The sequence below is a fragment of the Chrysochloris asiatica genome, unplaced genomic scaffold (genome assembly GCF_000296735.1).
Source record: "Chrysochloris asiatica unplaced genomic scaffold, ChrAsi1.0 scaffold00003, whole genome shotgun sequence".
Taxonomy (NCBI): Eukaryota; Metazoa; Chordata; class Mammalia; order Afrosoricida; family Chrysochloridae; genus Chrysochloris; species Chrysochloris asiatica.
The window spans coordinates 49,924,932-49,951,400 of record NW_006408521.1 but is presented as its reverse complement, the minus strand read 5'-3'; the positions used below and the strand labels follow the sequence as shown (position 1 = coordinate 49,951,400).

Genomic DNA, 26,469 nt, shown 5'->3' with positions numbered 1-26,469 from the left:
GGGGTCACTGTGAGTCAGAACCAACTTGATGGCATCTAACATACCTGGTGTGGCACTGCGGAATAAGCACTGGACTGCTAACTGCAAGCTTGCCAGTTCAAACCCACTCACTAGTCTCTCCATAGGAGAAAGATGAGAGTTTCTGCTCCTGTAAAGATTAACAGCCCGGGAAACCCTACACAAGATCTCTGTGAGTTGGAACCGACTCCATGGCACACGACAGCTCAAAAGCTTGGTGCCATTAGTTACCTGTAACACAGCGTGCCAACCTTCTGTCACTGTGCTGTTCCATTATCAGTAGCTGCTCACCTTGCCACTTTAGCTGGTCAAGTTTGCATTTAAGGAATTGTTGCCCATTTGAACTTAATACTGATGGTTCGGGGAAAGGCACCAATGTTAGAGGTACCTTTATTTAGTGTGCCACACTATTTCTCTAAAATGTGATCTCATGGAATGGGCTCCCTTCTAGGTTTAAAGAACATAGTTTCTAATTATTTGCTACTCTAGCCTTCATTATTTATTTTGGTCCTGCTAATGCCCTTCTCCAAACCATTCACTGGCTCTTGATTTCCTCCAAGATATAATCTAAACTCGTTGACCTCATTAATATAGAAAGCAGAAGACTGCCCGGTATTGTTTTTTCACCTCCTGCATCCCTCTGCTGCTGCTGGAGTCTGCTTTCCTTTGCCTGTGCATGTTCCCATGGCAGGTCTTCTACAGCTTGGACTTAGGGCCGTTTCCCTGATCAGGAATGCTCTGCCCTTTTCTCCGTCCATCTAGCTCTTGTCTAGCCTTCAGAGCCCTGGTTTCTCCTTCATTGTACCCTCTTCAGATGATTCCATCACAGTGTCTTTTGTTGTTGTTGAAACTTCATTTTGGGAGTGAAAGTTTACAGGGCAGATCATTACATTCAACAAATCATACATCTTGTTTCATTTCGATGATTTACAGTCCCCTCCACATAACAACAGTTAATCCCACTTCCTTCCATTCCACTCTCCTTCCCAGCCCTTCTGAACTTCGTCCTTAGGTCAAGGCTGCTCTTTTGATATTGCATGGTTGACCATTCCATGGTGAGCACACCTGACTAGTGTTGCTATTCCCCTAAATACCTATTTACCGTTGGCTGAAAATTGGACCACGAGGATGAGTTTCATTCCAGAGCTGAAGGGTGCCCAAGGGCCATAGTCTTGGGTTCCTCCAGCCTCTCTGACCAGTAAGTCTGGTTCTATTTATATATATATAATTTTGAATTTTGTTCAACATTTTTCATCTACTCTTCTTATTGGAAACCTTCTAATGCAGGTACCATCTAATTCTGGTCTCAGAGTTGTAAAGACGGATGTTCATGTGTTTCATTAGTTCAGTGAACTAATTGGTTTCAAATGTCTTCAGTTTTCATCACTCTTCTTTGTGCCACACATAGAGAGACCACTAGTTGCACCTTAGATGGCCATTCCAGGAATTAGAGTATCCCAGACACTACTCACCAAAGTAGGATGTAGAACATTGTCTTTGAGGGCTATGTTATGTTATGTTAGTTGACCATGGTGTCCCTTGAGACTATGGTCCTCAGCTCCCAGGTCAGCAACTTATTGCTTCAAGATATTTGGTAATTTCTAAGAAGTTTTCATCATTTTGCCCCCTGTATGCCTGTTACTGGAGTCCTGGTGTGGTGCTGTAGGTTAATGCCCTGGACTGCAAAGTTGTTTGAACTGCAAAGTTGGCAGTTCAGTCTCACCAGCTGGTCTTCAGAAACCCTAGATCGGGTCACTGTGGGTCAGAACTGACTTGACAATGGCACTTAACAACAGCTTGCCTTTTACTATAAAATGGTGTGCTGGTGTGGTGCTGTAGGATAAGCACTCAACCTCAAGGTCAGTTTGGATTGCTAGGTTGGCAGTTCAGACTCACCAGCCGCTCCTCAAAAACTCTGTACAGGGTCACAATTAAGTGTCATGGAATAACCTGTTCTTCGCAGTGTTTTTGATATTGCATGTTATGATCCACACAGTCAAGAGCCTTTACATAGTCAGTAAAGCACAAGTAAACAGCTTTCTGGTATAGCTGTAGGTTTTACATTTAGGACTTCAATCCATGGTGTTTGCTTTTGTGTATGGTGTGAGTTATGGGTCTTGTTTCATTTTTCTGCAGTTGAATTTCCAGTTTTTGCCAGCACCATTTGTTGAGGAGACTGTCCCTTTCCCATTTAAAGTTTTTTGGTCTTTGTCAAAGATCAGCTGACTATATTTGGATAAATTTAGTTTTGGGTTCTCAGTTCTGTTCATTGTACCAGTACTCAGTTCTTTCATTGTACCAGTACCAAGCTGTTTTGACTGCTGTGGTTGTGTAGTAGATTTTGAGCCCAGAAAGTGCGAGGTCTCCAGCTTTGTTCTTTTTAGAATAATGATTTGCTTGTCCGAGGTCAGTTTCCTTTCCATATAACAATCAGTTTTTCCATCTCTTTAAAGTATGATGAATCTGGATTGGGATTGCATTATGTCTATAGATTGCTTTCAGTAGTGTTGACATATTCATAATGTAAGGTCTTCCTATCCATGAGCATTGTATAGACTTCCAGTTTTGTAAATCTCTTCGTTTCTTAGTGTTTTGTAGTTTGTATAGATTTTTTGTTTATCTCGTTAGGTTTATACCTAGGTATTTGATTGGGAATCCTGGTGTACTGTAGGATAAGCACTGAACTGTTAATTACAAGGTTGGCGATTCATACCCACCAGCCGCTTCTCAGAAACCATATTGGTGGTGGTTATGTGCCGTGGAGTCGGAACCGAATCATAGCAACCCTGTATAGGGTTTCTGAGGCTGTAAATCTTTATGGGAGCAGAAAGCCTCATCTTTCTCTCATGGAACACCTGGTAGTTTCGAACTGCTGACCTTAAGGTTCGCAACCCAATTCGTAATCACTATGCTACCAGAGCTCGGAAACTATATACAGGGTCGTTATGAGTTGGCACTTTAAAATATTTAATCTTTTGGAAATGTTTTTTTTTGTTTTGTTTTTTTTCCCTGATGTCCTCAGGACTGCCTTTACTAGTGTAAAAAAAATGTGACTGGTATCATAGGTTGATCTTGTATCCTGCTACTCTACCTACTGAATCTTTCAATGAGTTCCAATAATCTTCCTGCCCAGTCTTGGGATTTTCTACATAATAGGATCATATGATCTGCATATAGAGAGGGTTTTACTTCTTTACCAATTTGGATGCCTTTAATTTCCATTTCTTGCTTTATAGCCCTGGTTAAGACTTCTAGCACTATATTGAACCAGTCACCACAGTTTCTTGGGGACTTTATCTTTACCTCTTGACTGATGATAATGAAGTGCTTTTTGACACCCTATATATGGTGCTGATAGAGCAAATTATCAGCTTTGTGATGCTGCTTAACTTTTAGGAACCACAATGACTAGTAATCATTCATATTCCATTTGCACCCATTTATATTTTCAAACACTTGTGCTAATACTTTGTACAGAGTAGGTGTTCAACCCTTGTGTTTGTTTTTGTTTTTAAGACCAGAGAGTAGAGCTATATTTGCATAGTTTAAAAAGTTCATCTTTTTTGTTCCAGAGAACATTACCATCACCCCAAAACCCTTATTCTCCTCTGCAGTTAGTCTCTGTGTCATCCCAGCCTCAGCAACCATAGATGGCGTCACTGTAGATGGCACAATGGTTAAGAACTCGGCTGTTAACCAAAAGGTTGGTGGTTCAGACCCACCAGCTGCTCCACAGGACGAAGAAGTGTCCATCAGTTTCCATGAAGATGTTAGCCTAAGGGCAATTCTGCTCTGCCCAATGGGTGGGTGGTGGTTTCTAGACATTTACATAGATGGAATCATAATATGTACTCTTTCTTTTTAGAGTAATCATGTTTGACAAAAGTTTTCTGGGATCTCTGTCCTAACAGCGTCTTTTGTAAAAGAGCTTGATTCTGTGGTTTACATGAGTGGAGAGTTTGCTGTGTTCATGAGTAGAAAACTTGGTGTCATTAGGATGTGACTTCCTCCCAAATTGATGTATAGATTCAACACACCCCAATCAAAATTTCAGCAGACTTTTTGACTAGAAATAGACAACTTGGCCCTAAAAATTATAGGAATGTGAAAGATCGAAATTAATCCTGGAAAAGTTGGAGAACTTAAACTACTTGGTTTTAACTCACTAAGATCATGATTGTTGTTGGTGCTGAGCACCGTCGATTCCGTTTCAACTCATCGCAGCCTTGTATAGACTTACCAACAAGGAGGGACTGTGAATTTGAACTGCTGACCTTGTGGTTCAAACCCACCTTATGGTTGAGTGGTTATACTACAGCGCCACACCAGGAACCCAGACGCTATGGTTGTTGTTGTTGTTGTTGTTAAGTGCCATTGAGACAGTTCCTACCCATAGTGACCCTGTACAGGGTTTCCAAGGCTGTAAATCTTTACGGGAGCAGAAAGCCTCATCTTTCTCCCGCGGAGCAGCTGGTAGTTTCGAACTGCTGACCTTGTGGTTCACAGCCCGATTCGTAACCACTACACTACCAGACACCATGGTACTGACATAAAAATAGACAATTAGTTGAACCCTAATCAAGATATAGAACATTGCCATTACCCCAAAACCCTATTCTCCACAGTTTAGTAGAGAATCTAGAAATACTGTCAGAAATAATAGTCTATTGATTTTATTTGATTTATTTCATAGAAGTGCTAAAACAGTTCACTAGCAGAAGGGAAAAGGCTTTTCATTAAATAGTGCTGGAAAAAGTGGATATCTATTTGGAAAAAATAATAAACCATGACCCCAATGTGACACTATAAACAGGAACATTAATTTGGGGTGGAATAAAGACCTACATATGAAATTGTTAAGTGCTGACAAGTCAGTTCTGACTCATAGCGACCCTGTGTAGGGTTTCTGAGGAGCAGCTGGAAAGCTTGAACTGCCAGTCTTGTGGTTAGCAGTCCAGTGCTTATCCCACCATGCCACACCAGGACTCCATACATATATATTGTTGTTACATGCTGTTGAGTTGGTTCCGACTGAGTGATCTTGCTTAGTGTTTCTGAGACTTTAAATCTTCATGGGAGTAGAAAGCCTCATCTTTCTCCCACACCCACATATATTACTTACATATAATATATATATATGGAGTCCTGGAGTGGAGCTGTGGGTTAATGCATTTCATTTGAACTAATAACATCGGTGGTTCAAGGTTACCAGATGCTCCTCAGAAACACTGTATTAGGGTTGCCATGGGTCAGGTCCAACCTGACGGCATTTCACAACAGTACATACATATTACAAGAGACTAAATGTCTTCTTAAAGGCAAGGTATTAACAAGTCTTCCTTGATGAAAAATCTGTGGCACAAAATGTGGTGGCTTAAGTGTTAGCTGCTTTGCTTTCAGAAATTTCTTCCAGTGGGCATTAACTGTCCATTTAGTTTTGTTAACACTTTTACCATGGGTTCAGTCTGGTTTGTGTGGACTATAAAGCTCATCTTATTATCTATCTATCCTACCAATCTGAAAACGTGTACCAGTATCTCCCATAAAACACCCATACTTAGACTGATGAATAAGACCTTCGTGTCCATGTTGAGGAGGTACACAGGAATGGGGTGACTGCTTCCCTGTGAGAAAGCTGCTCTGTGTGAGGGGTTTTCCTGCAAGTTTGGAAGAAGATGGCGCTTCTTTACTGATGTCTTCACTTGACACCCTTGAAGTCCTCCGTTTGTCCGGTGACATGCCTTACTTTAAATTTCTACAGCCATAAAAATCATAGAATATCTTCATGACCTTAGTTGGGGTTGCTAACTATAAATTGGTCTTAGTCAAAATGAAAATCTTCTCGTCAAAAGACCATGAGGAGCGGGAATAGAGGTGAATACTGTTAACCGACAGTGCGTGGAGTGATTGTAATCATAGCAATGAAACAAAGTATGATTGGTCGAGTGCAAAACTGATGATCTGTCCTGTAAACTATCACTCAATTCACAATAAGAGCTTCAAATAAATAATTAATAACCATGAAGATCTCAAGAGGCAAGCTACAGACTGGGAGAGAATATTTGCACTATATACACCTGACAGAAGGCTAGAATCTAGACTTTGTACAAATCAGTGATGCTAAGACAATCCAATTTTGAGGCAGGAAGGAGTAGTGGACCAATGTTGTCCTAATGCGGCAGTAAGCACTGGACTGCTAACCCTGAGGTCAGCAGTTCAAACCCACCAGCCGCTCTTGGGAGCCCTATACAGGGTCACTGTGAGTTGGAACCAACTTGACAACACACAACAATCAGCACAGATCTGGTTGGTGGTTCTCAGTCCTGAATGGGAGCTGAGCAATCGAATGCGCCGTTCTTGTTCAAGATGATGAAGTTAGTTTCTGTCAAGTAGATTCTGACTCCTGGCAGTTGCATTTGTGCAGAGCCGAGCTGCTCTCTCGTGTGCTTAAGGCTGGGACTCTTTGGAAGAACGTTGTCACGCATGTCTTCAAACACCAAACTTTTGGCTAAGAATTGAGCTGGTTTGTGCTACCCAGAAACTCTTAACACTATCTAGAATTTTTAAGCATGAAAAATGAATGGTCCACAAATATATGAAAACGTATATCCTTATTAGCCCCTAGGGAAATGCTGTTTTTTGAAACACCACCACTTTATTCTAACGTGGCTGAAGTTTTATAGAACAAATTCGTTTTCCATTCAACAATTCATATGTCATTGATTTGAGTCCCCACAGTGTACTATCTCCTCTTCTACTTCCCTCTGTTGCCCTTTTCCATTCCTCCTTCTATCCCAGCCCTTACTGCCTTCTGAAGTTAGTACATGGAAGCACGCTTTTTTATATCAAATGGTTAAGACGCCACTACACACTCATCAGAATGACCAGGATTTTAAAAACTGACAAGTCAAGTGTGGGTGAGGATGTGCAACATCTGGAACTTAGTCTGTATTGCTCGTGAGAGGATAAAGTGATATGACCACTCTGATTGTACTTGTCATGTGTAACGGGCTCACAAACCCATATAGCTTTTGTCCCTCAGTCTCCCCATGCCTTAAACTCGGGCTGTTTGCACAGTGTTGCTCAAATTGGATGGCCAAGATGCATGATGTGCTTTGTGGAACTCTGGGCGTGTCTATGCTAAGCTGTACTCTTGGTTACAAGTGACTCAACCTGCTCTGAGTTAACCCAAAAAAGGTAGAGATGCTGACTCAGCTAACAGAAGCCATGGGTTGGGCTACCATCAGACTCAAGTGGAGCTGTGCTTCACCTGTGTCCACCTTACCTGTGTCCATCCTCTGGGATGGGTTCATTTTTAGGCAGCTCCAGGACTGTAATCCATCCGTATTGCAACCCCGGTTATTTGACTCCTCCTTTGATTGGTCCACCCGTCCACCAATCATTAGAAAATCCGTGAGAATACAGTACTCTCCTTGGCCAGGCCTGGGTCAGGCACACACCCTTGGACTGAGAACGAGAATGAGATGCTTCCCCTTCCAAAGTAGGCAGTGTCACTAGAGAAAGAGGAAATGAATGCTAGTCTTGCAAAACAACCTGTTTTTCCGTCCATTGTACATATTTGATGTTTTTGTTATAAAGTGCCATTGAGTCTGTTCCAACTTATAGTGACCCTGTATAGGGTTTCCAAGGAGCAGCTGGTGAGTTTGAACTACTGACCTTACGGTCCTGCGATTACCCTACAGCGCCACAGCAGGACTCCAGGTCCTTGTTAGACCCTGGGAATGTAAAGGAATTGTGAATAGAGAGCGACAGTTTGTGGTGCACGGCCTCACTGGCCTTTTGTTCACTGGCTCCATGCTCTTCCAGGTACTGGTGTGTCTGGAAGGCTGGGTTACAATTCCTGTTTCTCCTTCTAGTGTTCACTGTACCATTCCGCTGAAGCAGTATCCCCTTCTGACCCTTGTCACAACTCACCTCAGATGCGTCTCCTCCAGAAACCTCTTAATAATCTTTTAATTCTTTCTCTGAATTTATTCTTTATTTTCAAGTACTTAGGATGCTCTGTCCTGAGCTGTGAGCAGGGACCCAGGGCTCTTGGAGCCTTGGCATAGTGCCGGGCACATGTAGGTTTAGCAGACGTTGGGCAAAGTTCTTGTTGGCACTTGTTATTTTTCTTTCTCGGGGCCTGAAGGGATGAGAGGAGGGAGAGGATTGTTCTGCAGCCCTTTCATTGGCCTGTGATTAAGAAGATTCTATCTGTATCTGTGCAGGTTACCTCTTGCTGGTCGTCTTTGATGTAGCTTTTATGTGGCATGTTGGTGTTTATTGCACACATGCAGAGCATGCAGAGGGGCAGTGTTGATGCAACTTCAACAGCTGCTTCTGAGTCTTTTGCTCAGACATCCGCTGATTAGGACCAAAAAGGAAAAAAGAAAACATTTGCGCGCGCACACTCGTGCGCGCACACACACACACACACACACACACACACACACACATTTTTAGAAGTAGATCATGAGGCCTTCAGAGGTGCCTCTGGGTAGACTTGAACCTTTGACCTTTGGGTTAGCAGTTGAGTGCTGTTTACAAGGCTACATATTCAGGATTCTGACAAGATCTCTCTCTTCTTTGCCCATTCCTTAAGTTTTCAAATTCTTGGTTTTCTTACCTTTGACAGTTAAAAACAGCTCTTGTCATTTTGTAATCATCATCGTTTTTAAAAATGATACATCATTGTGCAGCATTGTCTACATGGTCTTAAATTGTCTCACTGCTGGTTCCTTATTAGTGGTCGGGGACATCGTCACTACATCGTGGAGGAATGGGCTCACGTGTCCCGCTGGATAAGATACCCTGAGAAAATCCACTGTGGCTGAGTCCGTTCAACCACTGGTGACTCTGTAGGACAGGGCAGAAATGTCCCATGTGGTTTCCTAGGCTATAAACCTTCATGGGAACAGACTGCCACATCTTTTTTCTGCAGAGTGACTGACTAGTGGGCTTGAAGCACTGATCTTTAGCAGCTGAGCACTTTAACCTCGGCACCACCAAGGCTTCTTACCTTGAGAAGACCACATTCCTTATATAGTAGTCTGGCTAGCAGTGCATAACCCGAAGTGAATCCTAAGGAACCTTCGAGACAGCCCAAAGTGAGGAGCATTTTGCTTCCTTAAAGACCTGAGTTCTAATCAAATGCCGATGCCATCCGTTACAGATTGAGGAGTGTTCCTAATTAAAGGAGAGTGAAGGCACTTGGTAGTTAAGGGCCAGGGAGTTGGTTCTGATCCATTTGTTGTTGTTGTTGTTGTTAAGTGCCATTGAGTCGGGTCCGACCCATAGCGACCCTGGCTGAGGCTGTAAATCTTTACGGGAGTAGAAAGCCTCGTCTTTCTCCCGCGGAGCGGCTGGTAGTTTCGAACCGCTGATCTTAAGGTTCGCAGCCCGATTTGTAACCACTACGCTACCAGAGCTCCTCTATCCATAGTGACCCTTTATAGGGTTTCCAGAGAGCAGCTGGTGGATTTGAACTGCCAACCTCTCAGTTCAAACTGACTATGCGATCCCGCGCATTATCCTGCAGCACCATATCTGACAAATTGGACTCCAGATGGTAGATTAGATAGAAAGTATTATATTCATTTTGAACTTCCTGAAGTTGATAACAGTACTGTGTTATGTGGAAATTATCTCCTTATTCTTAAGAAACTAAAAAGAATATAGGCAATATTCTTTGTACTATTTGTGCAGCTTCTCTAAAGTTTGAAATTATTTCCCAAAAAAAGAATACCCTCTGCTCTGCATTTCAGGTTGGTGGTGGTTATCGTGTGCTATGGAGTCGGGTCTGACCCATAGTGATTCTGTATAGGGTTTTTGAGGAGCAGCTGGTGGGCTTGAACCACTGGCCTTGTGGTTAGTAGTCCAGTGCTTATCCTACTTTACAACCATTCCCATTCTTACCTCACTGTTAGCTTTTTGAGTGCCTGCAGGAGACCAGCCTCCTCCTGACCTGCAGCCCCCATCCCTAGTCGGGCCACTCCTTGTCCCATGCTGTGTTTCAGAAACATAGCAAGGTGTCTTATTAACTAGTGTCCCTTTTAACTAGCTAAATTCATGTCTAGCTCACCTGAACAGAGCCTAGTATCATCTGTCGTACCTTTAGTTTTGAAAAGTGTATTTCTCTTGCAGCCCAAAATGGAGTGAATCCTGACTGGGAGAAGAAAGTAATTGAATATTTTAAGGAAAAGCTGAAGGAAAATAATGCTCCTAAATGGGTGAGCCTACTGCTTTTTCTTGTTATTGTTAAATGCCATTGAGTTGGCTCTGACTTACAGTAACCTTGTATAGGGTTTCTGAGGAGCAGCTGGTAAGTTTGAACTGTCGACCTTGTGGTTAGCAGTCCAGTGCTTATCCTCCAGCACCACACTAGACCTCCTACTGCTGTTTTGGGGGGAGAGAATTGCACAGACTTCAAATTTGTCTGTTTAAATTTGTTGTTACTGTTTAAGTGCCATTGAGTTGATTCCAACCCATAGCGACCAAGAAGCGAGCAGTTGGTGAGCTTGAACCACTGATCTTGCAGTTCAGACAACTTTGCAGTCTGGCACATTAGCCCACAGCGCTACACTAGGACTCCCTGTTTAAATTAGTCTGTATGTAATTTTAAACTATATATGCATTTATGTGTACCTGCCTTCTGCTTTAAATGGACTCCTATTAAAAGATTTTGATCTAGTTTGCAACTAAATTGCAACAGCGAAATGCTTCTATCTGGGGCCCCTAGGTGGCAGTAACCGACAGGACAGCGTTACCAGCGCTTCACATGAACTCCACCCCTTGCTGATAATCTGCCTTTCCAGATAGGCTGACACAAAATTGACATTCTTATCACCTAGGGATCAATATTCCTGGGGTGAAAATGAAAGTTCTCAGCAGTGCGTCAAACTGGAATTGAACCAGTTGGGAGCCCTGAATGTTCCATACTTCCTGAGGACAAAATCCATTGTCTGCATTTGTAACCTTCATTTTAAAAGAATCAGCTCCACAAAGCAAATACCTTTCTGTACTTGACAAGTGTTCGGAAGGGAAAAGCATCTTATTAAAATACATTAGACAAACTTGCAAGAACTCGGAAATGCTTTTGACCAGTGACCATGTTGTGTTGTTCATTGAGAAGATTAAGCACCCCGATGAGTAATGTGGGTCGTGATGTGAAAGTGTACATTTATATATACTTAATGTTTTTGAGACAGGATATTTTGTTGATTTGTTTGTTTATTTTCCTTTAAGGTACCATCATTGAATGAAGTTCCCCTTCATTATTTGAAACCTAACAGTTTTGTGAAATTCCGTTGCATGATACAGGATATGTTTGACCCTGAGTTTTATATGGGCATTTATGAAACGGTTAACCGAAATACAAAAGCACGTGTATGTATTGCTTTTTTAAAATGAAACTTTCTACTTGTAATTTGTTGTACTTAGTCCTTGTGGTTTTTTGTGTGTTTTTTTTTGTTAACATTTTTTATGGTAGTTTTGATTTTGTTATAATACTGTTTCTTTTGTTTTGGGCCATAGGTTCTCCATTTTGGAAAATACAGAGATGTAGCAGAGTGTGGGGTATGTGTCCTTATGCTGTATGGTGGATGGGTGGTCATGTGCCGTGGAGTCGGTTCCGACCCATAGCGACCCTGGCTGAGGCTGTAAATCTTTACGGGAGTAGAAAGCCTCATCTTTCTCCTGCGGAACAGCTGGTAGTTTGAAACTGCCGACCTTGTGGTTCACAGCCTGATTTGTAACCGCTACGCTGCCAGAGCTCCTTTATGCTGTATAAAACATTTAAAATAGTTTTATGCTATGCAGAGAATGTATTGCTTCCTTTTGACTGATCTTAAATTGATCTTATGTGTAAATGATTTCTAAGAAGTCATGTGAAATGTTTTATTTGCCTGTTATTTCAGAGCTTTTCACAATTTTTTAAAAAATCTAATCTTTTAGAAGGTAGAATATTATAAGTGAAGAAATTCATTCCTTTTTTGAGCAGTATCTGTATACTTGTTTCTGATGCAGACTGTAAAATATGAAAGCGGAACTGGGCCTTAGGGTTAATTTAATCAAATCCTGTCCCCCTTTTTGTGGGAGGAAAAAACCTTTTTTTAAAATAAAAGGAAGTAATAGGAACGCTTTTAACGTCAGCAATGGAAGAGAGACGATAGCAGAACTTTGCGTAGTTAGAGCTATGAAAGGGCAGTCTGTGGTAGAGACTTACTAGGAAAATAGGAACTGTGTCTATTTGCTTTGTTCCATTCTTTTTCCCGTTGGGAACTACATGGACATTTTAATCTGGGAGAGTTTAAATTTTATTTTTATGTTAATAGCAAAAAGCATGTTAAAAAACAATTGCCTATCTATATTTTCTCAAGGTTTGTTTTTCATGTGGTTCTATTGAAACAAACCATAATTAACTTTCATCTCAGAGCCACCTGTTGTTAAGTGATTTCGAGTCGGTTCCGACTCATAGCAACCCTGAATAGGGTTTCTGAGGAGCAGCTGATGAGTTTGAATCTGTGACCTTTACAGTTTAAACCGACCTAGTACTTACCCTACAGCGCTACACCAGGACTGCCAGAGCTGCCTAGTTATGAGTATTTAAAGAAATTATATTTTAGAGGCTGATTCTGAGTATTGGTGGCACTATAGGGTAAGTACTGGACTGCTAAGCTCAAGGTCAGCAGTTCAAACCCACCAGTTGGTCTGGAAGTCCTCTATAGGATTTCAGTGAGTCAGAATTGACTTGGCGTTGCGCAACAACCGGCTGATTCTGGTGATTTTCTGTGAGCCAGACAGTGGGGTTACCATGTGCTTTTTCTCTGGAGGAAAAACCAAATTATTTTCAGAGTACCCCGTTTTTGAAAAGGATTTAATTTTGTAACACCGAGTCCTATTTGTTTTGGATTTGAGGATGAGTAGTGTTTTGATGATTGCATTTGAAATGACTTTCATTTGAAATTGCATTGAAATGAGTTTTTTTTTAAAATTACCGTTTGGTGGTGGTGTTAAGTGCCTTCAAGTTGGTTCTGATTCAGCAATAGGGTTTCCAAGAAGTGGCCGGTAGATTTGAACCACCGATTTTATGGCCTTGGAATTAGCAGTTGTTTGTTAGGTGCCAAGTCAGTATAAACTCCTCATAGCAGCTTTGTGCAGAACAGAACGAAACATTGCCCTGTCCTGGGCCAACCTCACAGTCATTGCAGTTGTTGTTGTTAAGTGCTGTTGAGTCGATTTCGATCCATAGCGACCTTGTATAGGGTTTCCAAGGAGCAGCTGGTGAGCTTGAAACCACCAACCTTACAGTTCAAATGACTTTGCAGTCTGACGCATTAGCCCACCGCGCCACACCAGGACTCATTGCAGTTAGTTGCTTATTAATTTAAGGTGAAATATTGACTAGTTTTATAAATGTGAAAATGTAGTTGCTAGTTTTTCTTTTTCATCTCGATTTTCTTAAAATACTTTTTGTGTCTATCACAGCCTCAACAAGAAGTTGATTTAAACTCTCCACGAACTACCACTTTGGAAAGACAGACTTTCTATTGTGTGCCTGTGCCTGGGGAGTCCACGTGGGTGAAAGAAATATCCTTTATCTGGCCCCTCTGACATGTTAAATGGCTCCTGATTATTACTGTGGTTTTCAATGAAAAGACCACAGCTCAGGTTTTGAGGTTCTAAGAAGGGAAAGAAAGATATGCTCTGCATTTATGAAGCTTGGCTGTGTTTCATTTGTCCCTATTAAGAAAATCCCCCGACGACACATCCTCGAATAAAGTGCTGTTATCAAGACTGAGGTAGATTGAAAGAAGGGGAATGCCAACAATATTCAGTTTAAAGTTTCCAGTTAGCATGTTTTCCAGTTATCTTAAGGGAAAACGTTGATTCTCGAGAAGTTTGTGTGGAACATCTTGGTCTCCTTTTTATTTTTAACATTTTGTTATTCTGAATAGTTATTTTTAAAGATTTTTTTAGACATGGTTCTCATACACAAAAGCATACAGCTTGGATAAATGCATACAGGTACAGTCGAGGCACAGAATGGTTCTACCACCCCAGGCGGTCCCTGGCATGTCTGAAGTGTCATTGTGCGGCTTCTCAGTAGAGAGCTTTAACAGTTTTGTCTTCGGTTCATGACTTGCATTTTGTTTTGGCAGGGAGGTAATTGGCTGGTGGGTAACTTTGATTTTGTCAGGGCTTGGTTTGGGACTTTGTGAAGGTGGGCACGAATGCTGTTTCCGGGTTTCATCTAAGTGCCCGAGAGAAGACCTGCAGAATCTCATTTAGACTCTGGAAACTCTTCTTGCTGGGCCTGAAGGAAACCTGGGCTTTTCCACCCACAGCTTAGGATCCTGTGCAGATTTCTGGGTTGCCTTCTATTCCCATTTGCATCCTCTTCACCACCATCCTACAAATTCCAGTTTCTTCAATAGCTCTGAATGGTGTGTACTGTGCTTTCCACACCTATCCTTGTCTTTGTTGCAGTCTGAGCGGTGCCCTGACAGAGCTGGAGAGAATGTGGGGGTCTGCAGGGATCCTGGGTCCTGTGCCTTCTGTGTGTGGTTCAGCTTCATCGTTGTGTTCCGCGGGGGCAGGGGGCGCACAGGACTGATACCTGTTCTTCTCGTAAAGACCAGAAGTCCAGACTCCTTTGAAAAAAAAAAAGTACATTGTACATTTCATTCTAAGGTGCCCAGCGACTGAATTATTAGTCACAGAAAGAGCATAATTTCGGGTGTTCTTCAGTTCATGTTGTCTTTTCTTAACCTTGCATCGCACGCCTATGTTAACGCAAACCAAGTGCGCGTCAGCCCCTCCACATCCTATACTCCCAGTCGTCACAAGAGGAGTTATGAAGATGACGAAGAGATGGACCTGCGACCCAACAAACAGAAAGAACAGCATGCAGGGGCCAGACAAGCAGGTAGTGGGCCCTCTGACTGCTGCTCCCTGGTGGTGGATTGCCTTTTCAGAATTCCTGGTTGGATGTTATAGGCAGTTTTGGCAGTTGTATCTGGTCAGACTCTAAACAGAGCCGTACTCATGCCAGGGTGGGAAGTGGCCGTTCCACCCTAAGTGTTTTGATTCTCAGGTGGTTGTGCCTGGAAAGGGTCCTTTTCCCTTCCTATTGGTTTTTATCCCAACTCTGATGTAATATGAGTGCCTAATATGTTGCCTTATAGCTCAGAGCATTCTTTCACATTTTCTTTTTGGAATAGTAATACTTCAGTTTATTGAGACTAAAAATACCACATCGAATTGTGGCTCGTTAGATGATTTCTTCCTAAGCCTTAGAATAGTCACAATGCTGTTTATATAAATCTATCACTGTTTATTTCTTAAACTATGTGAAATATACAACTAACTCTGATTCAGACAAGGAGATGAAAAAGTTGAGCCTGAGAGATTTTTGGTCCCACTCTCTTTGTGTATATTAATTCTGAATTTATTATGGCAGGTAGATAAGTGGATCTTTATTTTCTTTTTATGTGTTAGTCACTTCTCATTAGCACCTTTAATCAGAGAACACGTGAAAGGGAGCGAAGAGGGTAAAACAAGTCAGCTGACTGAATTGGGTATCAGTAAGGTTGGGGAGACATTTACCTCCTGCCACAGAGGAAACTGGACTCATAGTGACCCTATAGGACAGACTAGAACTGCCCCATGGGATTTATTTATTTTCTTATAAGTCAAAAAAGGACTTTGTTGATATATGTAATTTCCTTAAACACTATACTGTTTTGAACTTTGTAAGCTCAGAAGCATCTTTCAGGGCACCGTTTTCTCCATGAAATATGTGCAGTGACTAAGTACACTGATGCCCCTTGATTTTTTTAGGGGGTGTTGGTCTTCAGTGGTGTGGAGAGACAAAACGCTTAGAAACCGAAGCTTCCACTGGACAACAGCTGAACTTCCTCCACCTGTCTTCTCCTTTTGATCTGAATTTCCCCCTGCCAGGAGAGACAGGCCCCGCATGCCTCGTGAAGGTAAGCCAGCCTTTTCCTAGGCCTTCATTGACCTGGACGAGGTGTCAGGTGTTTCAGAAATGAACATGGAAAAATCTTAGCACTGTTACTGGTCTCCTGTGGCTGCTGTTTATTGGCTTTAAAAAAACATAAATTTATCATCTGGGGTCCTGTTGTGGCACTGTAAGGTAAGCACTGGCTTGCAAACCACAAGGCTGGTGACTTAAACCACCCCTATATGGGGTCACTGTGAGTCAAAGCTGACTTGGTAACAACAGCTGCTAAGGTCGAAGTTAGACGGGGTTTTGGGTAAGATTGAGGTGTTGAGGACTAACAGAAGACAAGGGTCTTCCTTGCCTTTTCTAGAGTCGAGAGGCCTCTGCACTTTGGCTCATGTCCCCCTTCCAACTTGGCATCTCTCTGGCCATTCTTAATAGTTACATCTACAGCTGACCACAGGCAGGGGACAGCCTCCCATTTTACGGATTTGTATGATCAGATGAGGCCCCCAGACAATCCAGAATGATGTTCTCACCTCTGTGTCCCTGGCTTTGACATTTGTCATGTACAGTAACACAGTGATGCATAGATCAGGGCTGGAGATATGTGGGGTGGGAGCATTGTTTTGTCTGTCCCAGCACTTGCAGAGAACCTCAGACACTTCAGACTCTCGTCCTGGTCCTGTGGGACAGCAGCTGTAACCACTGTTGAATTCAGTTTGCTCTCTGTGTCGTTTCTGTCTCCCTAATGGCAACCTCATTTTCAGGATTCTTCTTTCTCTTACCACAGCCTATTTCTCACTTGTAATTAACGTAACGGCCTGTTAAAAGTGTGCCCTCCAGTCTGGTATATTCTGTTTTCATTTATTTTTATCCTGATTCGAGAACACGTGATACTAAGTTTCAGAATGGACATCTGGGAATTCCTATTCTAAAGTGTTGCAGTTTTAACTTTAACGTCATTTCCGTTAATGGCACCAGGGCTGGCTTCTATCAGGTGTTACAATAGACAACTCTGGAAGTTTGTGTTTTTAATTGTGAAAAAGCTCATTCTCCGAATAGTTTATGATCTTGGTTTTTCTTTGTGTTGATGTAGTTGGTTGGTTTTAAGATCATGCATGGTCCTAGTTTCAGTTAGACAGTATTCTCTGGGAATAGCCTTTTCTTGAAGGTTGAGAACCAACATTGACCTGGGGGTCAGGAAGCCTGTGTTTTCATTTTTAATTTTGTCTATAAAGTGCAGAATGACTTTGGGCAAATTCCTTACCTCTCTTGTCCTCAACTCTGAAGTACAGGAGTATTTTAGATTCTTTAAGGTTGTTTTCCTGATTTACCATTCTAAGGTGGTATTAATATTATTACTGTAGCCGCAGGACTGATGATTCTGTGCCCTTGGCCCTAACAGCTTGTTTGCACACAATCTCTTGGTAGGTGTATGAGGACTGGGACTGCTTCAAAGTCAATGACGTTGTGGAGCTGTACGGCGTTCTGTCCGTGGAGCCGGTGCTGAGTGTGCCGAGTCATGATGAGAGGTGAGTCGGCTCCGTTCTCAGCACAGACCCAGCACCTGAGTGGGAGCCCAGTTTGGCCCGGATTAGTTCTGTGACCTTGTGCTTGCCTTGATGGAGGGAAGTCGGTTTCCTCATTGTAACCTGAGGGTAGCTGGGAGGGTAGAATGAACTTGTATGTGCAAAGCATTGAATGTTGTCTGACACACAGTAATTGCTATGTGAAAGCTTGTCCTTATCATCGCAAAGGAAGATAGTCTCAATTTATTCTGACGATGAAAGATGTGTTAGTTGTATTTCAGGCATCACAATCTACCACCTGCTAGTTTAGTGCATCTGAAAAAGTCACAGTTATAGTCACTGCTTGTTCACTCACTACTCAAAGGAGATACATGTCAGAATAAACTTGAGGGACAACAATTAGGTGCGAGAGGTGAGCGGATCCTCCCCAGTCCTACGGTGTGCTCTGAAGTGTGCGGTGTCAAGCAATGACCTGCTAAGTGGTGGCTTCCACACCCCATTTGTCACCATGAACGGCTCTCACTCTTATGGAACAGAAGGACCTGCCTAGGCTGATGTCTCTGATGTCAGATTCTGAAATGAGGCATTGCTCCCTGCTCTTTTAGCAGAGCATAGAGAGTCACTGAGAAAAAGGAAGCCCCTCAGTGAGTAGATCGACAAAGGTAGCCACAGCTAGGGCTCAAACATAACCATTGTGACGCTGCTGTGGACCCTGGAATCGGCAGTGTGTCCTTCTGGTGTGCATGGGGTGGTCGCTATGAGTAGGAACTGACTCGTCAGCGCCTCACACAACAATGTGAGTGAATGAATTGTATAGTGGTTCTGCGTCTGTCTTGTGTTGTCCCTCCACAGGGAGACCTCGTCACTCCTGGACCCGATGGAATGCACGGACACCTCAGAGGAGCAGCGAGTCCACAGCCCTCCTGCCTCCTTAGTGCCAAGAATTCACGTGGTTTTAGCCCAGAAGCTGCAGCACATCAACCCCTTATTGCCTGCTTGCCTTAACAAAGAGGAGAGCAAGAGCTGTAAGTGCCAGCCAGCAGCATGGGTCTCCCCAATCACCACCTTGGTGTACCCAGAATCTCCGTTCTCTGTCCTGCTCCTCCACTCACAGTGATTATCTTCATTGAAATGTGGAGAAATCCAAGTATGAAAGTTGCCTTGTTTTAAGGCGGGCACCCTTTACTGATCTGTGTGTAGACCAGCCTTGTGTACCCTAGCTGGTCAGGCTGTCCCCACGCCATTGGCTGAGGACTGCTGTGTGCATTCTGACGCTGCCTCTTCCTTCTCCACAGTCGTCTCTGACTTCATGTCGGAACTGTCTCCAGTCCGAGCCGAACTGCTGGGCTTCCTCACTCATGCCCTTCTGGGAGACGGTTTGGCTGCTGAGTACCTTATATTACATCTCATCTCGACAGTGTAAGTGCCGTACTCCTGGTGGAAGTCCAGGAGGTTTAGGGTTTTGTAGAGGAACCCTGGTCATGCAGTGGTGGAAGCACTTGGCTGTTAGCCCCGGCAGCTGCTCTGCGGCAGAAGGATGTGGCGGTCTGCTTCTGTCTTTGCTCTGAGTGGGAACGGACCCACTGACAGGAGCAGGCAGGTTCTGAGGTGCTGCCAGGTTTCATCCTCCAGTGGTCTCCATGTGTTCCATGAACAAGTGCTCCACCTGGTCACACGTCCATTCTTTCACCTTTTCTCTGTTTTGATTATGCCCCTTAAGTTTGGAGAATTGAACTCAGATGCAGGGCTTGAGATTCTCTGTCAGCCTATCCTGGCTGTTTGCTGACACCGTGGAGGCACATCCTGTGCACATTGCACATTGAATTCGTGTGCCAGCCTGCTGGCTCCCTGTGACCCCAGTGCACTTCTTTGTTTCCTGATTTTCAAAAGTCACATCTGTTCCTTTGTCCCAAGAGAGCCCAAGGAAGAAAACGGAAATCTGGTGTCATCTCACCACCTAGAGGGTATCACAGTTACCATTTTGGTCTACGTTCATCTCATCACTTTTGTTTACGTGAATATACACTTACGTAGGTCTCCGTGCTGCTGTAAACACAGATCTGTATCTTGCTTTTATTTAAAATCTGCTTTAAAGGTGGCACAGTATTTCAGGCAGCCTTTTGTACCTGTCAGTCATTAAGTCACACTACAGTCAGCATCTCCGGTCTGGAAGCTCCCTCTGACAGGACAGGATCTGAGCCAGCTCGTAGTGGCTGAGCTGTAGATGCTGCAATCCAGGTCTCTAGGTTGCTCTCCCACTTCCTGCCTCTGTGAGCTTGAGCACATTACTGCACATTTGCTGTGCTTTAGAGTTCTCATCGGTGAAGCCAAGAAAGTGCTGAGGGACTAAGAAAGCATTTGAGAGCTCAGAAGAGTCCCCACACGTTGCCAGCATTCATGTAATTATTAGCTATTATTGCTGTCATTCTGATCGATAAAACTGGTCAAGGTATTACTGGCTTTATTTTTAATAATATTTTTGTTTATTTGCTCTTTGGGGAAACCACCAGTATTGCATTGATTTTTTTTTTTTTTTTTTTTTTTTTTTTAAAGATACACAAGAAGAGATGTTCTTCCACTAGGAAAATTCACACTTAATTTGAGTGGTTGCCCACGGAGTAGTACCTTCACAGAGCACTTATATCGGATTATTCAACATCTTGTTCCAGCAGTAAGATCAATGCAAAAATACATGTATATTATGAACCTAAGTATGCATAAAAAACCATCGAATTGTCTGTCACTAACCCAAATATTTAGCTGAGCTTTTAATAACATTTCAGGGGAGACGTAGCCTGCAAGGTGACGTAATTGGAAACGTACCCTTTCTCTTTCACTGCCTCAGCACACGTCTCTGTATGTCTAGCAACACAATTGTAGTTAAGTTGCTTGAAGTTATACAGTCTATTGGTGCAAATCTTTGTGAAGTATAGTAAAAACAAAATTTTTCTTTAAGCGTATTGAACAAGGCATTTGAGGAAAAAGTAGCTCAGAGAAGCAGTGAAGTTCTTACTTAGGATATAAGGAGCATTTTTGCTCCAAAGAGTCCAATAAACCATGAGCGTTTACTCTCTTGGAAGCCTAGAAAAATCATTTTCGTCATATAAAAGACAGTGCTTAATCCCAAACATAAGCTGTCTTGAAACAGGGCAAGTTAGTTCCTTGCTCACCAAGCATTTTTTCTGCAGGCCTTTCGTCTGCAGATGACTATAGAAAACATGAACCATTTGAAATTCGTTCCCCACAAAGACTATGCAGCCAATCGCTTGGTCAGTGGGCTTCTCCAGCTCCCCAGCAGTACTTCTCTTGTGATTGATGAAACACTTCTGGAACAAGGGCAGCTGGACACACCAGGTGAGCACGTTTATGTCTGTCCCCTTGCTAAACCTGTTAAAGTAATGACCTTAAAAGAATGGCTGTGGGCACAGAGAAATTCACATTCAACAGATACTTAAAATGGAGGCTTGGTATGTGGATTTGCTTAAAGTGTATGTTACAAACTAACTGAATTGTGTACAACAACCATGTTGCTATATTATGAGGAACAAAGTAAGCAGCATGTAGCCTTCTGAAGGAGATTTAGTGAGCATCTTAAAAGTGAAATGTAGAAAATAACTTGCAAAACATTTGTATTCCCCACTGTGATACTTCCTTTAAAAATTTCCAAGACTGTCTGAAGGCCATGTGTGGTTGGTGTGATGGTGTGGGCTGACCTCACTATACAGCATGTGATGAAATGGTGAGGAGGACTGAAGCCTTCTCTATGCCAGAGGGTGAGAGTTAGGAAGGGTCTTCCTGCTGGCAAGATCAAGAGGTAAAGGTGGAGGAAGAAGAATGTAGACCGCATACCTTTAAAGGAACCCTGGTGGCGCTGGGGATTGGACACTGCTGCTCACCACAAGATCGCTTCAAATCCACCCGCTCCTCCTTAGAAGAACGCTGAGGCTACCTGCTTCTGTTAAGCTTTACTGCAGGGAAGCCCTACAAGGGGGTCCGATTCGACTCCGCCATAGTGGGTTAGGTACTCTTAGACAGACGTGAGTATAAAAAGTCTTACCACAGAGATGTGCCATGGTGTGTCCCAGAGTCCGCTCCGACTCAGTGACCCCAGATAGATTTCCTGTGCCTGGAAGAGTCCAACTGCTGACTGATGGTCCGCAGCCCAGCTTGTCATCCACTGTACTACCAGGGTGCTATCATTTCCTGGGAATTCGTTTATGACTGGTTGCATGTGAGATGCTAGGTAGAGACTCTCTGGGGTGCTGGCCCTGGGAAGTAATTTCCATGAGAAATGTCCTGTCATAAAGTTCATGCCAGCAAACATCTACTATTCTCATTTTCTAGGCGTTCACAATGTGGCTGCCCTCAGCAACCTGATCACTTGGCAGAAGGTGGACTATGACTTCAGTTACCACCGGATGGAGTTTCCCTGCAATGTCAATGTTCTCATCACTTCCGAGGGGAGATCACTCCTCCCGGTAGGACAAGTCCCTTCAGTGGTGGGCTTACCTTGGAAATTTAGCTGCATGTCTTCCTTTCTTTGTGCTGTTTCCTGTTAGTAAGTTACATCTGTTTGAAATTTTGGCTCTTGAACTATTAATGAGGGAATCTGCTATTTTGTTCCTGCCTTGGGACAAAAATCTTAGCATCTACCAAGCAGTAGGTCAGCAGATCACAAGACAAGCACAGTCATTGGTAGTAGAAACTCCCAAGTCTAGGGATATATGTAAATTGTCCAATTTAATAACATTATTTTCTGCCATTTTTCATATGAGAAATACTTTTCTATTTAAATTTCCCTAAACTTGGTAAGTATTTTTATACTTTATTGTGAAATACTTTAGTCTTCATCCCAGTGGCTTTGTCTAATCCAAGAAAGAGAGCTTGTAATTCTGAGGATGATGAGAAATACCCCCAGTTGTGTAAAAGGTGTTGTCTTAATCTGCATAGAGTGCTCACCTGTGAGGTATCAGAGGCAGCATGTGATCAAGAGTGAAATGGCCTACAACTGCTTTGGAAGGGATCCCACTAGAAGGTCCTAGACAGAGTGGGAGAAAATGTGGAACAAAACTCAAAATCCTGAAAAAGGCCAGGTTAATGGGTCAGACAGAGACTGAGGAACCCTGAGACGATGGTCCTTGGTCACCCTTCAGATCTGGAGTGACCTCATCCTCATGGCTCAGTGTCCTGTAGATGTCTCTACAGGTGGGACAGCACCTTTAGTGAGGTACCCACACCATGGAGTGGTCCACCTTCAAGATCAAAAGGGTGGCATTTACCCCAGGACAAAATTCAGAAGGGGGGGGTGGAGGAGGGATGGCAACACATGGGGAAGTGGGGCAGTCCCTGAGGTCAGAGAAGTCTGTGCTTGGTAGAGTGTAACGTTGATGGTCTGCTCGGTAAATTTGCACTCAATTATTCATGATAAAAAGTTATTCACAAAATGCAAAGATACAGTGGTGGTAAGTGTTTGTCAGGAAAGTGGGATTAGCCTTATGTTTCCCAAGAAAGGAACTTCAGTGAGCGCATGCTTAAGGAAGCAGCTGGGACATCTTCATGAGCTGCTTTCTTGAGGTTAGGCCACCTTTTTGTGCTTACTGGTACACTGATACTGTTGAGCAAACATTTTTTATCATTATTGTTGAGGTGGTTAGAACTTCTGTAAATCAGCATTACAAACAGATTTCCCCAATAAGAACAAATTGTCTTCCAGTTTCCTGATGGTGTTGCTTAGAGGTGATACAGCCTCCTGCAATTTGAGGTTCATTTAGAAGCTTGGAAAACACTACGATTTCTCTCTCCAGGCTGACTGCCAGCTCCACTTACAACCACAGATCATTCCACCCAACATGGAGGAGTACATGAACAGCCTCCTCTCCGCGGTGCTGCCCTCGGTGCTGAGTAAATTCCGTATTTACCTGACCCTCTTGCGATTCCTGGATTATAGCATATCTGATGAAATAACGAAGGTGTGTGTGGGTAGAAGGAAAGGATTTCTCTGTTGAAAATGTTTGCATTGACTGAATATACTGGTATCTTTTTATTCTTTTTCCAGTATCTTCTTTAGAAATACATTTTATAATATACCCTTTTAATCTCCTGATTCTTCTATAATGTTTACTGGCTGCTGTAGATTGTAGTTAACATCTTAATTTTTAACAGTCTAGTTCATTGTAAGTCTAAAAACTAAATACAATAGTTCTGCTCCCCCATCTTTGTACATTTTATGTCCATCAACACATTTATAGTTATTTCTGTTTTCTTTTCTCATCAAAGCAAAGTTACAACAAGGGCTTTTATACAGCCTTATAGTTACCTGTTAATTACTTTGACCAGTGCTCTGTATTTTGTTGAATTAAAGTTAGTAGTGAATGCCCTCCCATTATTTCAGCTGGAAGAACTCCCTTTAGTATGTTTTGATGGCAGGCCAGCTAGTGACAAATTACAAGGTTTTGCTTATCTAGGAATGTCTTAATTTCACTTTCATTTTTCAAGATAATGAGACTATAGATATCTAAACATATACCAGTTCCACATTCTTCAAGTTGTAAAGCCACTCTTACCTTCCTTTTCTGAGTTGTTCCTCCGTCATTAACATAAACTCAAGGCCCCTGAGTTTCTACGTAAATTTGAGTTGATGTTGATCCCATAGGGGGAGTTCTTAACAGGACAGTGCTCAAGGCAGGATTTTTTTAAAAACTAGTTCAGCTAAACTGTTTAGTTTTAAGACTTAGGGGGATATTTTTGGTAAGGCTTGTCTCTTGACAGTAGTTTCAGATTTAACCATGCTCAGTGGCTCTGGACAGTGTAGCATCCATGAAACTTTGAAATTCTGTTGTTGATACTTTTACCTTTTGATCAGAATTCTTCCTTGGATTATTTGATAAGATGTTCATTAAGGGTAGCTTGGACCCAGTCTAGTTCTGATCTGACAAGGGCACACGAATAGTTTTGGTGGGTATAGAACCTTGTGTTGTAGTGTTTTTCCTTCAGAATACTTGTTAAGTGCTGCCAAGTTGGTTTCAACTCAGAGCCCCTGTATAGAGTCTTGGAAGCTGTCAATCTTTTTGGGTACAGAAAGCCTCATTTTTCATTAGTAGCATTATTTATAAGCATACGGTTGTATTTCTCAGTGCTTTTACCTGTTGTCTCCTAAGCAGTAGGACTAACCGCCTCAGTTTTACATCAGCCATGGGATGTCCTAACTCTCTTTCCTTACAAAAAGGCAATGCCAGTTCTTCTCAGGAGGTGGTTGTAAAGGCTCTCTCCTGTTGATGTAGGCAGTTGAAGATGACTTTGTGGAAATGCGCAAGAATGATCCTCAGAGCGTCACAGCTGATGACCTCCACCAGTTACTGATTGTCGCTCGGTAAGCACACTGCCTTTTATTGCACTTTCTCTGCAAACTGTGTCAGTGCTGAGCCATTTTCCAACCACATGTCCTCATTTCATGTGTGTGTCACTTATCAGTAATTCTCACAGTACTTGGAACAGCCCAGGCTCCATGGAGCTCACGTGACTGCAGTGACGTGGAGCCAACCCTCAGCGTTGCTGAGGGCCGCTGCCCAGCACAGCTTTTTCAGTAGGCCTTGTGTGTTTTCCCTGATTTATGTACAAACTAATTGAGGCAGGCACAAAATTGGAAGTGCACTTTTTTGCCTTTTAGACTGAGCTGCCGTCTGAATACAGCGCTAACAGATTCCATTGAGATCTAACTCGGCTCTTGACTCCTCTGTAGCTATTGCAGCTTCTCTCGCCAAATGTGGTTTTAAAGAGTGTTCCTAGGTCTGGACTTAAATTTGTTTTTGTATTTCAAATCAGGTTTCTGTCTCTTAGTGCTGGTCAGACAACGCTGTCGAGAGAACGATGGCTGAGAGCAAAGCACCTTGAGTCTTTGAGAAGAACTCGCCTGCAACAGCAGAAATGTGTCAATGGGAATGAGCTTTAAAGACACCTGTGCAAAGGGATGTGCAAATTATAGCCACGTGATTGTACAAGTCAGTTATCATTTAGACCATGGTTTTGTAGATAAATTTGTATTAAAAACCAATGACTTTTCCTGAAATCTAGCCTGGTAACATCTGAAATTTATATGATGTTCAGTGAGCTCTTTTACCTTACTGATTTTTGGAGCTTTTGAAGTTTGTTTTTTAATTACATAAAATTTAGTAACAATGTACAAAAATGTATTTGATATTAAAGTTTAATACTGATAATGTTGCTGATTACACATTTCCTTAGCTTCAGTTTAAGTCAGAGGCTAGATTTAGTGAAATGATCATGTGAAGAAAACAGCTGAGATTTCAAGAGTCAGAGTTTTCACTTCAGATTTCCATTCCAGTAAAGAGTGGTTCTGAGGGTTCGCTGGCCAAGGCTTGGGAAATGGGATACATTTCTGTTAGCTCACATGACTCCAGGAATTCTGTAGCTTCATTTCCTAAGCATTGGCCGCTACAGCTTGCTCGGGGCGGCTGGCAGCAGCCTGAAGAATCATCTTTGTCATAGTAGTGGTTCCCAGACTTTAGCATGTCATGGACCAATAATATTTCCCAAAGGGTTTGGACAAGGTTGCCAATTTGTTTTGCCAAGTAACCTGAAATATGTATTAATACTCCCCCCCCCCCCCCGGGGGGGGGGGGGAAAGTAGCTTGTTTTGGGGGTGGGACCACACACTGTCCTTTATTTCCTCATTTCATTCACTCATGTGAGGGAGTGCTGCCCCACCCAGGTGTTCTGCCCAAACAAATTGAGCAAAATAGCCAACAAAACCATCAATAAAACAAAGTAAAATCTCTTAAAAAAAAAAAAAAGCACTATTTTACAAATACCATTTAGGTGCTCTTTTGATTGTATTTTTAATTTTTTAGTTTCAAATGTGTTAGATCAAGTGACATTATCTGCTAGTTCAGTAATGGCCTGAGATAATTGAATTCATAGGTTTTCCCCAGACCA

General features: G+C 42.6%; 1 protein-coding gene across 3 annotated transcripts in view; it reads left to right on the top strand.

The window, feature by feature from the left end:
- MCMBP (minichromosome maintenance complex binding protein) overlaps positions 1-25,733 on the top strand; it is a 35,985-nt gene extending 10,252 nt beyond the window's left edge. Inside the window, exons 2-16 of one of the 3 annotated variants that reach the window (XM_006831410.1) lie at positions 10,165-10,250; positions 11,266-11,406; positions 11,554-11,595; positions 13,507-13,608; positions 14,803-14,950; positions 15,862-16,010; positions 17,420-17,520; positions 18,370-18,542; positions 18,813-18,936; positions 20,071-20,188; positions 20,706-20,871; positions 21,862-21,995; positions 23,322-23,486; positions 24,798-24,886; positions 25,339-25,733. In XM_006831410.1, coding sequence (XP_006831473.1) covers positions 10,165-10,250; positions 11,266-11,406; positions 11,554-11,595; positions 13,507-13,608; positions 14,803-14,950; positions 15,862-16,010; positions 17,420-17,520; positions 18,370-18,542; positions 18,813-18,936; positions 20,071-20,188; positions 20,706-20,871; positions 21,862-21,995; positions 23,322-23,486; positions 24,798-24,886; positions 25,339-25,465 — 1,865 coding nt within the window. In that variant the 3' untranslated portion in view covers positions 25,466-25,733. Of the gene's footprint in view, positions 1-10,164; positions 10,251-11,265; positions 11,407-11,553; positions 11,596-13,506; positions 13,609-14,802; positions 14,951-15,861; positions 16,011-17,419; positions 17,521-18,369; positions 18,549-18,812; positions 18,937-20,070; positions 20,189-20,705; positions 20,872-21,861; positions 21,996-23,321; positions 23,487-24,797; positions 24,887-25,338 lie in introns of those variants that run through there. The other 2 variants (XM_006831409.1, XM_006831411.1) reach the window with 2 other exon arrangements.
- The last annotated feature ends 736 nt before the right edge of the window (positions 25,734-26,469 follow it).